The sequence below is a fragment of the Lolium perenne genome, chromosome 5 (assembly GCF_019359855.2).
Source record: "Lolium perenne isolate Kyuss_39 chromosome 5, Kyuss_2.0, whole genome shotgun sequence".
NCBI classification, from domain to species: domain Eukaryota; kingdom Viridiplantae; phylum Streptophyta; class Magnoliopsida; order Poales; family Poaceae; genus Lolium; species Lolium perenne.
In genome coordinates, this window is record NC_067248.2 from 191,854,248 (window position 1) to 191,869,043 (window position 14,796).

Here is a 14,796-nt window from a genome sequence, read left to right on the forward strand (position 1 = left end):
GATTTATGTTTCAGAAAGAAATACCACACTTTTCTGGAGTAATCATTTATGATAGTAAGCATGTAATTTGCACCACCAAGAGAAGTCTTGCGGGAAGGTCCCCACACATCAGCATGCACATAATCTAAAATCTCTTTAGTTGTATGAACGGAAGCATTGAATTTAACTCTTTTATGCTTACCAAAAATGCAGTGCTCACAGAACTCAAACTTACTCAAATTGCAGCCATCTAGCAAGTCTCTCCTGTGTAATTCTGCCATGCCATGTTCACTCATATGTCCAAGACGCATATGCCACAAATTAGTTTTACCAGGTTTATCAGGAATAACAGCAGCAGCAATACCAGACAAAGTGCTATCTCTAAGAACATATAATTTACCTCCATGGACAGCAAATCTGAAACGATCTCTCTAAAGACCGATAGGTGATTCATCATTGACGCACCTTCTTGCAGCTTGTGCGAGAACAACTTCATCTTCACGTGCATCTTACTGGTTAGATCTTTAGATATGCAGATCAATTCCAGTTTCAACTACAGCGCCGCTGCGGATTTCTCAGATAGCACTTCCCGCAAGATATTATTGGATAGATGAAGCTGAATTAAAGAAAATGCCTTAAGGTCTTTCCTCTTTTCATCATCGGTCCAGGTCTTGGCATCTTTCTTGCCAAATCCATCAAGAGCTTCATCCAGATCAGAAGATTGGGTAAGGATCGCCCTCATCTTCACTTGCCACAGAGAAAATCTCGTGGTGTAATCCAACTGCGGTAGATCGAACTTCAAAGAAGACATGTCGCAAACCCTAGGTTGAAATCTGGGCTCTAATACCACTTGTTATAAAAGCGACAAGCAAATAACGAAGAACGAAACAAGAACACACGCAAGGGACACAAGATTTAACGTGGAAAACCCCTTTCAACACAGAAGGGGAAAAAACCATGGGCGTTAGCCAACAAAACTTCACTATATCGGGGAGTATTTACAAACGTCGTGGGTTATCTTATAATCTGATAAACCCTAGCCGGCGACTTACAATATGTATATATAGACGGTGGCAACGATCTGTACCGTACCGCGGGGGCTGCCGCCCCCCGCACCCCCCTTCGCAGGCGTCCCTGCAGGGCACGATGTATGGGCTAACTTCAGACTCTGCTACGCTTCGGCCCAAGCCTACCGCGCGACGAACCTTGCTCCGCTCGTTAGAAGTTAGCCTCCCTTTAGTATATGAATTTGAATCACAATATAACAATTTTAAAATCTGAAAATACGAATTTTGAGCTCGGCCCAATATCAGGTTCCTGACCAGGCACGTTTTATCAATTGAAAAAAAAAACCCAAACCTAACAAGACAGAAAAAGCGACCCTTTCAGAAAAGTACGGCCGTATATAAATCCAGCAGACCAGAGGGGTTAACCTAAAAAACCATCCGTCCACGCTGCTCCGGGGGGCTCCCCTTCTCCCTCCGCCTCCGCCTCCGCCTCCTCTCGAACTCGACGAACGCCGCGGCGACGCACGCGAGCGACGCGGCGAGATGAAGGTCTCCGTGAAGACGCTCAAGGGCTCCAGCTTCCAGATCGAAGTCAACCCCGCCGACAAGGTACCGCCCGCCGCTCCCGATCTGTACGTCTGCCGTCGCGAGGGTTGGGCGAGATTTAGGGCTGTTGATTGCTGAGCTGCTCGCGGGGCTGGGTTGCTTGGTGCGGTTTCTGCGACGAGCGATTGGTAGAGTGCGTGCGCCGTGCGGGACTGGTGGGGCGCGAGTCGTGTGAGGGCCCAAACAGATGTTTACTGTTATTCCAATCTGTAGTTTGTAATTTTGCGTGGAGCAGAGAGCAGATGCGGAGTTCGTCTAGGTTACGGTTGTGTTCGTTTCGATGAGTAGATTGTGATTGTTTGGTGAAACATGGGTGTAGGATTTGCGGGGTTGGACTGGTTGGTGTGTTCACCAGATGCACAACCAACTTGAATCCTGACCTTACACCGAAGTGTAGAACGTAAGGGTCGTTCTGTTGGGACTTTCTCCTTCCAGGCTGCAGGTGCCATCTATTGATGAAAATTTTCTTCTGGGTGTATATTTTGATGAAACTTTGAGCCCTTGATTACCGACTCAGATAGGAGCAGCTGGAGATTTGGTACATACATCTGTTGGCTGCTAGAAAACAGTTTTTCTTCAGAATATACTGACTTGTTAGTTAGTAATCTTCTGATTTGTTGCCAAAATAGATGAGTACTATATGAGTCCGGGTGGTCGTTCATGTTTTGAATGATTTTTTTGTCAAAACGAAGGGATAGTATGCTGGCAACAATCAGAGGAAAAGCAATGTTAGGAATTAGAGTTAGAGGATCAATGTTGGGGACATGGTTTGGGCTGGCCACAATTGGACTCTCTGTAGGCTGTAGATACCTTTTCTCGGTATGAATGTACCCTTGCAGTACATAGGGTAGGAACAGAAAGGCGAAGGACATCCTTAATTATTACTGTAGTGCTACTTGAGCATTTTGCTACTCATATACTTTTATCACTTGAAAGAATTCTGTATATATTGTCATCTTCCTTCCTATGTTCAACACCCTCATGATGGGCCCATTATGGTATTGATTTGGTATTTCAGGCGTTTCATAAATCTATATTTATGAAAATAATCATGAGCATGTCGAGCCCGTTCCATCCATCTCTGTTTCTTTTCAGATTCCCCGAGCCTGACCTAATCGTTAGCAAGTAGTCAGTAATAGGGACATTGCAACATCACGTGAATAGACCATCAGCGCAGACTGGATTCTTCATAGGTGCAAAAGATGTTGGGCTCTTTGCCATGTTTTTGTGTAGTATGGGGTGTAGCCTTTAGATTTATGTGAATTCCTGGTTCTTCAGATCCTTTGTTATGGGAAAACTACAACTTATATAGTTGATTCATTTGTGCAGATTTCTGATGTGAAGAAGCTCATTGAGAGTTCACAAGGGCAGAATGTGTACCCAGCTGACCAGCAAATGCTTGTACATCAAGGGAAGGTGCTTAAGGATGAGACTACGTTGGAGGAAAACAAAGTTCTTGAAAACAACTTTCTTGTGATAATGCTTAGACAGGTAGGGCATCGTGCTTGGTACTAGTTAATAGATTTCATAATGTCCTGGATTAGCATAGCAACGCAAAAAATGATAGAATATCCATTACAAATTTACAATCTTCGTCTTGTGCATCGTTAAGTATTTATTTTGGATATCAAGAATTTGAACTCTCTGATTGTAATGAACTTCAATATGTATTGGAATTTCCTTGAAAGATATAGTTGTTACTATTATCATTCCTTTTATTTGTGTATAAATGACAGCCTACAATTGCTTTTTCTTAACTGATCATCAGATTGATAATTGTTATTATTGCTTCTGACTCAACTCCTTTCACAGAATAAGGGCTCATCAAGTGCAGCTCCAGCTAAATCGAAGGAACCCTCAAATCAGGTGAGATGGAACTTCATTACACTGATATGGGCTACTCATGGCTAATGTGACTTTATGTTCATTTGGCACAAAATTTTCTTATACATATATCTAAAGCTTTTGAAGTTATTTGCCAATAGTACCACCTTTTGCCACATTTAGTCACTGAAACTACAGTATGTTTAAGTTTGTTGTCCTCTAATAGGCAGACATAGTTAATCAGTATGGTTTAAGTTTGTTGAATTAGAATTGAAAATTTTACGAAGTTCTCAACTACGATCTCTTGACTGGATTAATTTTTATCACCTTGTGTTTTTCTTGTAAAGTCATCATTACTTGCTTATTTCCCAACAAAAAAGATTATGCTCGAGTATGTTAATATGTTTCAGTGCTTCCTGGCTGTGTATCCTTCTATTCCTGAGATCCCACAGTTTAACTTGCATTTATTTTGCAGGCACCACCTACTCAGACAGTGCCTGCTACTCCTGCCTCTCAAGCTCCAGTCACCCCAGCACCTCAAGCAGTGACTGCACCAGCACCCATGTTAGTTTTACTCATATTGAAATAAGAAACCTGATTTGACCCTTTTCAGTTCTATTCCGCTGTGTTCAGGGCTTCTTTTGCTCTCTACTTTTCTCATTGGAGACATTTTTGACAGGAAATATAAAATTCTTATACTGGTTTAGCGCTTTAATTGACATGCCATAAGAGACAGAAGTCTATATCTCTTATCTTTTAAGTTCAGTTACAAACATAGTATTTTACATCCTAGCTGTAGTTTATTTTTAACTTACATAGGAAAGTTGGTTGTCGGTAAATGATAGCTGCCCTATCATTGATTTGCACTATTATTGTTATGTTATATGGCAAGTGGTTGTTGCCAGCTAGATAACTATATCCTTATCTTTACTGAAGTAGTGTACCTGTCAGTGCTCCTGGTCCAGCTGCCACAGCCTCCCCAGCTCCTGCTGTTGCCGTCTCGTGAGTCGATTTATTTTCTTCATTTCATCTTAATTTGATTTGTAATCTCATAAATACATTTCCTGTTTCAGTGAAGTCATACTACTTCCCTGTTAATCCCATTGACTTATTACCATCATTTGTACAGCACTGAAGCAGAACCTTATGGTCAGGCTGCCTCAAACCTTGTTGCGGGGAGCAACCTAGAGGCAACAATTCAGTCGATTCTTGAAATGGGTGGCGGAACATGGGACAGAGACACTGTGCTGCGTGCCCTACGGGCTGCTTTCAACAATCCGGAGAGGGCTATTGAATATTTATACTCTGTAAGAAGATGTCCTACTTTAAAAATTCTCAGGTCCCCTTTGATGGTTTGATTATGACTCATTGTTCTCAAGTTTAGACAAGCAAATAAGCATATTAGAGCATCCCTAGTGGTTCCTCTAAAGGGCCATCCAAACACATTTAGATGGTCCTGGGCCAAAAAAAGGCTCCCAGTGGTCTCTCTATCGCTCCATCTAAATTTAGAGGAGCTCCAATATCCTCGCTCCATCCTCCAGATATAGAGGACCAAGCCACGACCATCGAAGTGAAATTGCTGCCCGCGAGCTCCTTCCCGCGCGCATCTGGAGACGAGAAAAGGAGGCGGGAACGTCTCCCGCGAGGTCGCCGTCGCCGTCGCTTCACTCGCCGGCCAGGTACGATTCAGCAGCGGCGCTGGGCGGGAGCTCCGGGAGGCGGCGCTGGGCGGCGGCGCTGGGCCGCGGCGATGGGCGGCGGCGCTGGCCACGACGCTGGGCGGGGGCTAGGGCGGGGCGCTGGGCGGCGGCCGAAATCGAGGGAGGCGGCGCCGCTGGGCGGGGGCTGGGCGGCGGCGATGGGCGGGGCCGGCGGCGGCGATGGGCGGGGCCGGTGGCGGCGATGGGCGGGGCTGGCGACGGCGATGGGCGGGGTCAGCATCGCTGCGAACGAGGTCTTGGTCCTCCAGCGAGCCAGAACAGCTCGCCCGATGTGCACGTTGCTGTCTGCTAGTCTCTGCTAGTTTCCTTGGACGCGGACGGGGTTGTGTGCTAGTCTCTGCTAGTTTCTGTCCAAACTATGTTGCTAGTTCTATAGTTTGTGCTAGTTTTTGTACTAAAAAATTTAGAAACACAGGTGATTGAATTGCCTCAACTGAAATATGTTTTGACATGTTGTTTTGCTAGACAAATAGACAACTCACAGATGGATGATATTGGGTTTTTAGACATGTTGAATGGGGAATCAGGTGAAGGGAATTGGAGTGGCACACAATATTCTAGCCCGTTTGAAATATAGCCGTTTGAAATATTACTAAACTATATGAGAGAGAATTTAGATGTCCTAGATATAGAGGAACCACTAAAAAACTGAGATCATCTAAAAATGAATCTTTATAGATGATCATCTATATGGAAATATAGAGGACCTCATTTAGAGGAACCACTAGAGATGCTCTTAGATGTCTAAATTATATGGTTATTTACTTGTTATAACCTCTTTTAGGGCGATTTTATGTATTCTAGTAATTTAGCTACCATGTAATATATATATGCAGGGGATACCGTGGTAAATTCATATTGAAATAACTTATATTGCAGATCTCTTGGCTACATAACTAATACCTCTTGATCTTTCATGCAGGGTATTCCTGTGCCGATGGACATTCCTGCACCACCTCCAAGTGCCCAGCCAGCTGATCCTGCCCAGGCTTTACAAGCAACTCAAGCTGCAGTTGCCTCTTCTGGACCTAATGCTAGTCCCTTGGACCTCTTCCCTCAAGTACTTTCTCCCTCCCTTCCCTTCATCCTGTGGTTCTGTGATTTCCTCTTTTATAGTGTTAAGTGTTAACGCTTGCCCTGTTTAACTTGCAGGCCCTTCCAAATGCTTCAGCAAATGCTGCTGGTGAGGGAAATCTGGATGTTTTGCGTAACAATGCACAGTTCCGAAGCTTACTTTCCTTAGTGCAGGCTAACCCTCAAATCTTACAGGTACTTTTAGTGCTGCTGCTCTTTTTTCCTGTGTCAAGTAATCTGCTTATTACAATTGATTAATGCATCATTTTGTTTACAGCCATTGCTTCAAGAGCTGGGAAAGCAGAATCCTCAGATTTTACAGCTGATTCAGGACAACCAGGCTGAGTTCCTTCGTTTAATCAATGAACCAGCTGAGGGTGATGAAGACGAGTATGAATCTTTTCCCCCTTCGTGACACTTTACTTGAACTTTGCATGTTGTTTGACAGTCTCATGCTTGCTGAACCAGGAATCTCCTAGACCAGTTTGCAGAGGGAGTTGTTCCTCAGACCATAGCTGTTACTCCTGAGGAGAATGAAGCTATACTTCGTGTAAGTTACTTGACAATTGCCCGCATTTGCATTTTCTTGTACCTTGTCGTAGTATCATGGTTATTTGCTGCACCACGATACAATCTCATTGCATTTTGCATATGCAGCTTGAAGGAATGGGCTTTGACCGGGCGCTTGTTCTGGAGGTGTACTTCGCCTGCAACAAGGATGAGACCTTGGCTGCAAACTACCTGTTAGACCACATTAATGAGTTTGATGACGGAGGGCCGCAGTAAGATGAAGCGGGTTGTTTCTGAATTACATGCAGATGCCACAAGCCCATTGGAGCAAGGGTGTGTGGGAGGCTGATACTCCCACACTCAGGGCAGGCATTAGAGATCTTTTTGAGATTTGTCTTCTTTAGTCTTAAAATTCTTCTCTGCCTTACAAATTAGTACATGCTCTAGATTATCTTTGAGTGTTAATTACAGACTTGACAACAGCTTATAAAAGTTCTGTGTCAGTTTTACTGGATCTGCTGATCTAGTGATAGTCGAAATGGATGTTTCTAAAGCGTTATGAGCTCTTTGCTTCTGAACAAGCCTGTATCACCTGGCTGCTCGGTCTACTTTTGGGTGTGACTGACCGTGACCCCCTTCTCATTGCCGTTACCAGCTGCGCCCTTAGAAAAAACATAGTACGAGACAAAAGAGAAATTATTCTTTGCCCAGCCCATGAATCATTTTTTTTTATGTCTTAGCTTTCGTTGCACTAAAAGCGGGCCATACCCATACTTCCAAAGCTTTGGTACCATGAAGACTGGGAAATTCCAGCGAGTTATGCAGTCCATACTCGTGTCTATTTAACCCAGCACTGCAGTAAGATGCATATATTCGTAGAAACGTCATGGCAAAGCAAGGAGTGGCAATAACCAGAAACACGTTACAATGAATAAAGTATGAAATGGAGCAGCACAGCTGACCATAGGCTGTATAGCAGGGATACTTTTTTTTTGTTGAACAACTTGAGGTGCGGGTGCCGGAGGTGCCAAACTTTCATTCAGCTCATAGGAAATGTACACCATGTATTAGAGAATTGGTGTTTGCATCTGTTGAACTGCAGAGATGCAAAAATGATCTACAGAGTAACAACTTACAAGAATTCTCAACTTTCTCAGGATACGCCCATCTTTCAACAACACACTGCAGTTGCACCAGTTCACCATGCGCATTGCACGGACGTTCAGATCAAAGCCGTACACGCCCTCCACACGCCCCCCATAGCTACCATGATTATGTTTACACATTTCATGCTATAACGACAGTGGTAAAGCTAATACCTTGATGCTGCATATACACATTTCATGCTAAAACGATAGTAAGCGCTAACCAAATCTCTGAATATGCCAAGAGCTTTGTCAGAATCATGATTCTGAATCGGATCGAACTTTTATGGTAGCATCAGTGCATCACAAACAGCGGGATCCTAACTTTCAGAATCGTTAAATCTTACTTAGCAGGATCATACAATTGTTCCACTCAATTTGGGTCGTAAAGTCGTAGAATCGTATAGTAAAATCATGAATCTGATAACTATGAAAACACTGCCAGCGTTAATCCAGAATAAGCAAAGTGAGAGTTGATGGAGATGAAGTTCAGTCATCATCAGATATGTCTATCACGTCAGGGCTATCAGTGGCGATGGCGCTTGCTGCTGGTGGTTGTGACAGATGTACAGGGGCTCGAGTCATCACCTGGTCAGCAGAGGGGACTGCAGCAATGTCCATGCACGTAGATGAAAGTGGAACGGACGGATCTGCGTGGGCTTGAGTTGCCGCCAGGTCCGCAGGAGGGATGACAATGTCCATGCATTGAGCTGGTGGCTGGAACTGACCTCTAGGGATTCGAGTCGTCATCTGGCCTATAGGAGAGACACCAACAATATCCATGCTTGGAGCTGGTCGCTGGGATTGATCTCTAAGAGTTTGAGTTGGTGGCTGGGACTGACCTCTAGGGGTTTGAGTCTTCACCTGATCTGCAGGAGGGGCAACAATGCCCATGCGTGGAGCTGGTCGCCGGGACTGATCTCTAGGGTCTTGAGTCACCACCTTGTGGGCAGTACCGATAAGAATGAACTCCAAGCATTGAGATCGAGGTGGTGGCTTGGCTTGTTCAGATGAGACTTCTTCCTCCGCAGGTTCGGCCTTGACGGAGCCCATTCCGCTGGCACTTCGCTTCCTCGACCGAGAATAGGTTATCTGAACTGCTCGTTCTCTCTCTCGTTTCCTCCGCTCTGTTCTTTTGTTTACAAGTGGCTCAGCTGATCCACTTGAACATTCTGATTCGTAGATGTTAGCCCACACACTAACGCAAGCATACTCCTTTTTCTTTCCCGGTCCAACGCTTCTCCTCCTTTTCCTCTCACGTGCAACGCTTCTTGTCTGTTGCCTCTCAGGCGCAACGCTTCTTGTCTTTTGCCTCTCAGGTGCAACATGGTTTGATTGCTTCAGTTTACTTTGAGAAATAGCACGCTGAAAATCTTGAAGACTATGCTGCTTCCCTGCCTTGTCTGAGGAGTTGGTTATGTTTTGCTGCTTGGGTATACTTTGAGGGGCAGCACGCTGCGTGATGGGTTTCCGAGTCACTTCAGGCTCACGCTGCTTGTGTGCCTGCTTTGAGAAGACATTGTCCAGTACATTTGCATTGCTGCGACCCACACAAGAGGAAAGTTCATTCTTCTCCGACGCAACCAAGTTTTGTTTCAGTTTTCTGGGAGCGGTAGCAGGTAGAACACTGCCTTTCTGAATGCCTTCAGGCTTGTGAAGTTTGCCTTCTTTGTTTCTGGTGCTGCTTCCAAGTGGTTTTGTATCTTCATGTTTCTCAACGAAGTCTTGCTCAAGCTTCAGTTTTTTTGAGGGAGAAGGAAGCGCGATACTGGATTTCTCAACACCCTCGGGCTTGTGCCACGTGTTTGCTTTCCTGGATGTGCTGCCTCCTGGTGGTTTTGCATTTTTATAACTCCCTAGAGAGAAAGTCATGTCTTCCTCTAGCTTCAGTTTTTTCTGAGATGCAGCAGGCTGGACATTGGATTTCTGAACGTGCTCTGGCTTATGCCACCTACTTGCCTTCGTGGAGGTGCCACTTCTCGACGATTTTGCATTGTAGAAACTCTCTACAGATCTAATTTCATGCTTCTCCGATGCAATAGATGTTTGCTTCCGCTTCAGTTTGCTCAGAGGAGAAGCAGACGAAACAATTTTTTTCTGGAAGTCCTCTGGCTTCTTTGAGGAGCAACTACCAAGTGATTTTTCATTTTTGCAACTTCCTATAGAGAAAAGCTCATACTTCTCCGATGCAACAAACTCCTGCTTTAATTTTCTCCAAGGGGTTGCAGGTACAATTGCTTTCTGAAAGTCTTCAGGCATATTACTCTTGCTTGCCTTTCTCCGAGGGATAGCAGGCACAATTGGTTTTGGCACAGTAGAATTCTCCTGAACTTCATCTGAATATGATTCTTCTACAGCATCTTGTGACTTGGATGTTTCAGTGAGAAGCCCCTGTTTACCTGAACAAGCCATGTTGTTAGTTGATATGGTAACATGAACTTGCTAGAACAACATTAGCTATAACAGGAATTGTCTTTTGGGTGGGGGGGGGGGGCATTCTAAAGTCTGCATTCTTGTTGGAGAATGACATTTTCACACTAATATTGGAAGTACTGAAGTTTGAACAAAAGTTCACTACATCTAAACATTTATATGATCCACTTAGTTACTCAAGTGTAGAAAGAGCTACCATACAGTGGACTTGATCCTTCAGTTGTGAGGGCAACAGATTGTGTTTTTTTTTTTGTTAGGATACCATGGTTTCAGTTTCATTGCTACTCCGGACAGAGACATCTTGTTTTTCAGTTCCTGACTAGCATAAGCGAAATATATACTCCGTACAATATACAAACACCTACAACATGGCATCGACTACAAAATTTCATAATACATGGCAACCATGCTAAATGCATCAAGCTAAAGAATAAAATACAAATGGGCACAAAGAGCTGCATGCTGACAATAATTAACGTGTTTCCTTATAAAAATGGTGAAGCTTGAATCCATACTTCAATTGTGCTTGCACGAACATGATGCATCAATGGCAGATACAAGAATGTAGATTGATTGTAAACCGAACTAATTAAGGTGGATTACATAGTAGGAAAACTATGAAGCTCAGAAGCCAAGTTAGTTCAGAACTTACAACCAACAGCATAACCTTTCGGAACCATCTTTTGACCTCGTTTTGGCACCACATATGTACCACCACAATTCATCTTGTGGCTGCAGACAAGAGCATCAGTCAATGCACCTTTGAAGTTCACCACGCAAACAATAGTTGAAAGTAAATATTATCAAGAGATAAATTGATATAACCCACCAAGAGTATTAAAAAACAAATGGAACATGCATCTACTTATCAGTTTGAGAGGTTATTATGCATCTGAATGATTCAGAGGCAAATTCGCAAAATCAGATGCACCACCCATGGTCCAACGGCATATTTTATCGACTTTGTGCAACAAAACAATATCTAAGAATGTAAGGTACAATTTTGAGCCGCATGCACCGGTTGATGCAGAGGCTGGGGCTGCCCCATTTCGAAGAAAAAAAAAAGAATGTAAGGTATAATTTTACGACGCTATCCTATAATCATGATGAGTTTATACGTCAGGGCAAACTTATGCAGTCTTACTTGTGCCAGTAGCAAAGCATGTTGCCACAGGTAGCATGTTTGCTAACATTCTCAATACAGCAGGAATCAGATGGAGGGCCCAGCTTCGTGGCTCTCAAAAGTGTAACGGCACACGATTCACACTGAAATGTAAGAAGTTGAACATTCCGGTAACAGGTAAAACAAGAAAGCAATTTAACAAAAAAAAGGGGACATTAAGAAAGAGAGCTTTGGAAACTTGGAAAGTAGTACCTTCCACAGATTTCCCTGGATACTCGGGAGTTCTTCCGGACTGAAATCATGGGTGGTGGTGATACAATAGCCACCTTCTGGTCTCTGAGTGGCGCAAGCAAAAACGAAATCATCAATGGAGTACAATGGTTTCAAACTTATCTGCCAGAAAATACAAACCATATAATCTTCAATGGAGCAAGCGTTGATAGCATCCATCCAATCACGGAAAACAGGACCATGCATACTGCATGGATTCGCAAAAATAATTAAGCAGCGGGCAGGCTGGGGCTGGGACTGGGAGATGACTAAAGTGGAACGCACAATCGAACATTTACCTGAGTTTCGCCATACCATGCTTCATAAATACGATTGCATGAATCATCAGATGCAGAAGGGCGTTCTTCAGATCATCCTTTGTGCGATGTTGCAGCATTGGTTGATAGAGTGTTATGGTTTTGCTTCCAAATGAACAGGATCCGAAACCACTGCTTATAGACAATGAAATCAGTGCTTTCATTGCGCTTTTTTCATATAAAGTTTGCAAACACAATTAAATAACTAACCGAAACACTATATTAACACATACTATTTTATAGCCCAAGATCAACTTGGTACTGTGATAATGAATCTGGCTACTGTGATAATGAACTTGCAGTAAAAACAAATCTCTTGCAGAAGTCTATCTAGCTACTGTGATAATGAACTTGGTAATGATATGATGCAACCTAGTACCTAGAGAGATAATTAGCTCGAACAAGAAGTCAATAGGAAACTGCTATATCTGAAAGCAATATATAATTCAAGTACATGTCCTGTAAATACATTGGTGTACACCAATTTCTCTAGGAATAACTAATTTGGCATGCACCCAAACCCATAATCAATATTCCAAATCCATGGAGATGATCTAAATGTCAGACAGACTAACCAATGAATTGTTCCTTGCGCTATGCGTAGCCATTCTTACACTGCGAATAAGTAGGTAACGTTAAGCAGAGTCTGTAATCCGTGTGCAGTATATGCTGAGGGAGGTTGGCCTAAAGCCACAACCCTTGCCAACACATTATTAATATACACAGCACTTGAACACCTTGAGTACTAATTGAACCTCCTTGTAACCACTATGCCCTTAGCCAGGGGGAAATTTGAACATTTTGCACCATCTCCTCGGAAACACGGAGCTTCTCCCATCGAGAAAAGGAAATGAAAGGCAGGATTGCAGAGAATCTGAGTGGGGGAATCTAAGGCAGGAGTAAGAAGAACAAAATCTAAAGCAGCGATCCTAGGGATGATCGGTCTTGAAGGAATCGAAGAAAGAATCGGCGAGCCAGCCGGGGATTTTTTTGTAGCAACAATCTGGCACGCCCGCCCAAAATCAAAGAAACAGGGGCGCAAGAACCGACTTGAGCGGCAGCAGCAGGGGGGAGGCCGAGAGGAGAGGCCTTCGAACGCACCTGCAAGTCTTCGTGCGCGGGGAGGTCCACTCGACGGCGAATGCGGCGTCGTCGAGCGCGCCGCGGAAGTAGAGCCCGTCGTAGTGCCGGAACAGCTCCCACACGTCCGGGTTCTCCTCCGCCTCCGGATCCGACGCCGATTCCATGGCCGCCCCGCCCCCCACACTTCAAGGCTCACGCAAATGCAATGCAAGGCCGAGCAGCAGCACAAATTTCTCTTCTCGGGTGAGCAGCAAGAAGAGCCGGCGAGGGGAGGGGAGAAGGGGAAAAAATTGGGGTTTTTGATCTTGATGAAGGCTCTGCTGGTGCATGAGAATGGTGCTGGGAGAGATAGTGTGGGTAGTGGGGGGTGTCAGTGAGGCTGACGGTGGGCCAGCGTGGAGACTGTGGTTCTGCGGTGTGGGCCATTGGCTTCTAGCTCGCGTGTGGGTTCCACACCCAGCAGGAGCTACAGGAGTAGAACTCAAAGTTTTACTGAGCCCTCTTTTGGTTCCTTTTGACGTAGCATCGTTTTTTTTTTTTACCTTCTTGTTGAACCGTTCCCTTGTTCAGGGTGGCATCTGTTGAATCCAGCAGGATCAACTAGCTCTAGTTTGAGCCACAAAAGAATAAGATCAGAAATACCTTGATCTGAAGATGATGCCATGTCTCCTCTTGTTTAATTGCTCACACCAAAATGGAGCAACTTGTGCTTGATTCTTCCCAGTGCTTTAGTGCTAGCCTGATCGGTGGCTTAATTTGTGTGAGAGAGAGAGTGAGAGAGAGAACTGAGAGCAGCCGTGTATTCTCCACTCTTCTAGGGTCATTTGACCCCTTTATATATGTTTAGCACTATGCACTAGGGGAACCAGCACCGTTGGATCAAAATCGATGTCTCCGATCAAGACAACACATAAGGATAGGTGGCCAGTTAGCACCGCCCTACTGTAGCACCGTCCTACTGTAGCAACCCAAAAAGATCTGACCTAGGAGAGCAGCCTAGATCACCAAAATATCCAACATTCTCCCCCTTAATCGTAAGGCTGATCATTATAAGCTCATTTTTTCAACAAAATAATGTACTAGGACGAAAAGATTATAATGGTCTGTTAGGTACCATTTAATCTAGTGACTATAGCACATTACTTCATATCAAAATGAACCTCTTTAATTTATGAGCTCCATAAACTTTATTCACATCATATATTAACTTAATTTACATAATTCTTTTCATAAACATCATAAACATTACAGACTCATCTTTTGATAAAATGGTACACCAAGACAATAGGTTACAACAGTCAATTAAGTACTGCTAAACCAAGTGACTATGGTTCCCATCCGATCTCAAAATGAGTCCCTTTTGGGGAGATGGTGCCATAATAGTTCCAACTTCTCCAGGATTAAAAGCTTTCAACCAAACCCATGCCGGCAACATGCTCTCTAAATACGCTGGGTGGTAAGCCTTTCGTGAGCGGATCCGCTAACATAAATTTAGTACTAATGTACTTGATATCTATTGTTTGATCCTGGATTCTATCTTTCACAACAAGATACTTAAGGTCAATAAATTTGCCAGCTGCACTTGACTTGTTGTTACTCGCATAGATCATAGGGTTGATTATCGCAGATAGAGTGAGAGGCCTGGAAATCTTGTCAATCACTCTTAGTGCCGGATAAAATTCTTCAACCATACCGCCTGCCCGG

General features: G+C 44.0%; 2 protein-coding genes across 6 annotated transcripts; one reads left to right on the top strand and one right to left on the bottom strand.

Moving 5' to 3' along the window:
* The first annotated feature begins 1,423 nt into the window (after positions 1-1,423).
* On the top strand, positions 1,424-7,280 carry LOC127301315 (probable ubiquitin receptor RAD23). Of its 4 annotated transcripts, none has more exons than XM_051331526.1 (11): positions 1,424-1,595; positions 2,922-3,083; positions 3,405-3,458; positions 3,892-3,980; positions 4,353-4,418; positions 4,546-4,723; positions 6,060-6,197; positions 6,290-6,406; positions 6,489-6,601; positions 6,680-6,761; positions 6,869-7,280. In XM_051331526.1, the coding sequence occupies exons 1-11, from the start codon at positions 1,530-1,532 to the stop codon at positions 6,995-6,997; spliced, it is 1,194 nt and encodes a 397-aa protein (XP_051187486.1). In that variant the 5' UTR covers positions 1,424-1,529; the 3' UTR covers positions 6,998-7,280. The 4 variants fall into 4 exon arrangements, with proteins under 4 accessions (XP_051187486.1, XP_051187487.1, XP_051187488.1 ...); XM_051331527.2 differs by having other exon boundaries at positions 4,356-4,418; XM_051331528.1 differs by having other exon boundaries at positions 4,368-4,418.
* Positions 7,281-8,187: 907 nt separating this feature from the next.
* LOC127301317 (uncharacterized) lies at positions 8,188-13,428 on the bottom strand. Of its 2 annotated transcripts, XM_051331532.2 has the most exons (8): positions 13,111-13,428; positions 11,992-12,141; positions 11,834-11,900; positions 11,675-11,758; positions 11,444-11,565; positions 10,952-11,031; positions 8,709-10,265; positions 8,188-8,621 (listed from the first exon to the last, which is right to left on the bottom strand). In XM_051331532.2, the coding sequence occupies exons 1-8, from the start codon at positions 13,254-13,256 to the stop codon at positions 8,356-8,358; spliced, it is 2,472 nt and encodes an 823-aa protein (XP_051187492.1). In that variant the 5' UTR covers positions 13,257-13,428; the 3' UTR covers positions 8,188-8,355. The 2 variants fall into 2 exon arrangements, with proteins under 2 accessions (XP_051187492.1, XP_051187490.1); XM_051331530.2 differs by having other exon boundaries at positions 8,188-10,265.
* Between the last annotated feature and the right edge of the window lie 1,368 nt (positions 13,429-14,796).

Coding starts and splice junctions, on each gene's coding strand:
- LOC127301317 (XM_051331530.2), bottom strand. CDS start 13,256: ATGGAATCGGCGTCGGATCCGGAGGCGGAGGAGAACCCGGACGTGTGG. Junction 11,566..11,674: donor TCCAGGGAAATCTGTGGAAG/GTACTACTTTCC, acceptor CTTACATTTCAG/TGTGAATCGTGTGCCGTTAC. Junction 10,266..10,951: donor GAAAGGTTATGCTGTTGGTT/GTAAGTTCTGAA, acceptor TGGCTTGTTCAG/GTAAACAGGGGCTTCTCACT.
- LOC127301315 (XM_051331526.1), top strand. CDS start 1,530: ATGAAGGTCTCCGTGAAGACGCTCAAGGGCTCCAGCTTCCAGATCGAA. Junction 3,459..3,891: donor CGAAGGAACCCTCAAATCAG/GTGAGATGGAAC, acceptor TTTATTTTGCAG/GCACCACCTACTCAGACAGT. Junction 4,419..4,545: donor GCTCCTGCTGTTGCCGTCTC/GTGAGTCGATTT, acceptor TCATTTGTACAG/CACTGAAGCAGAACCTTATG.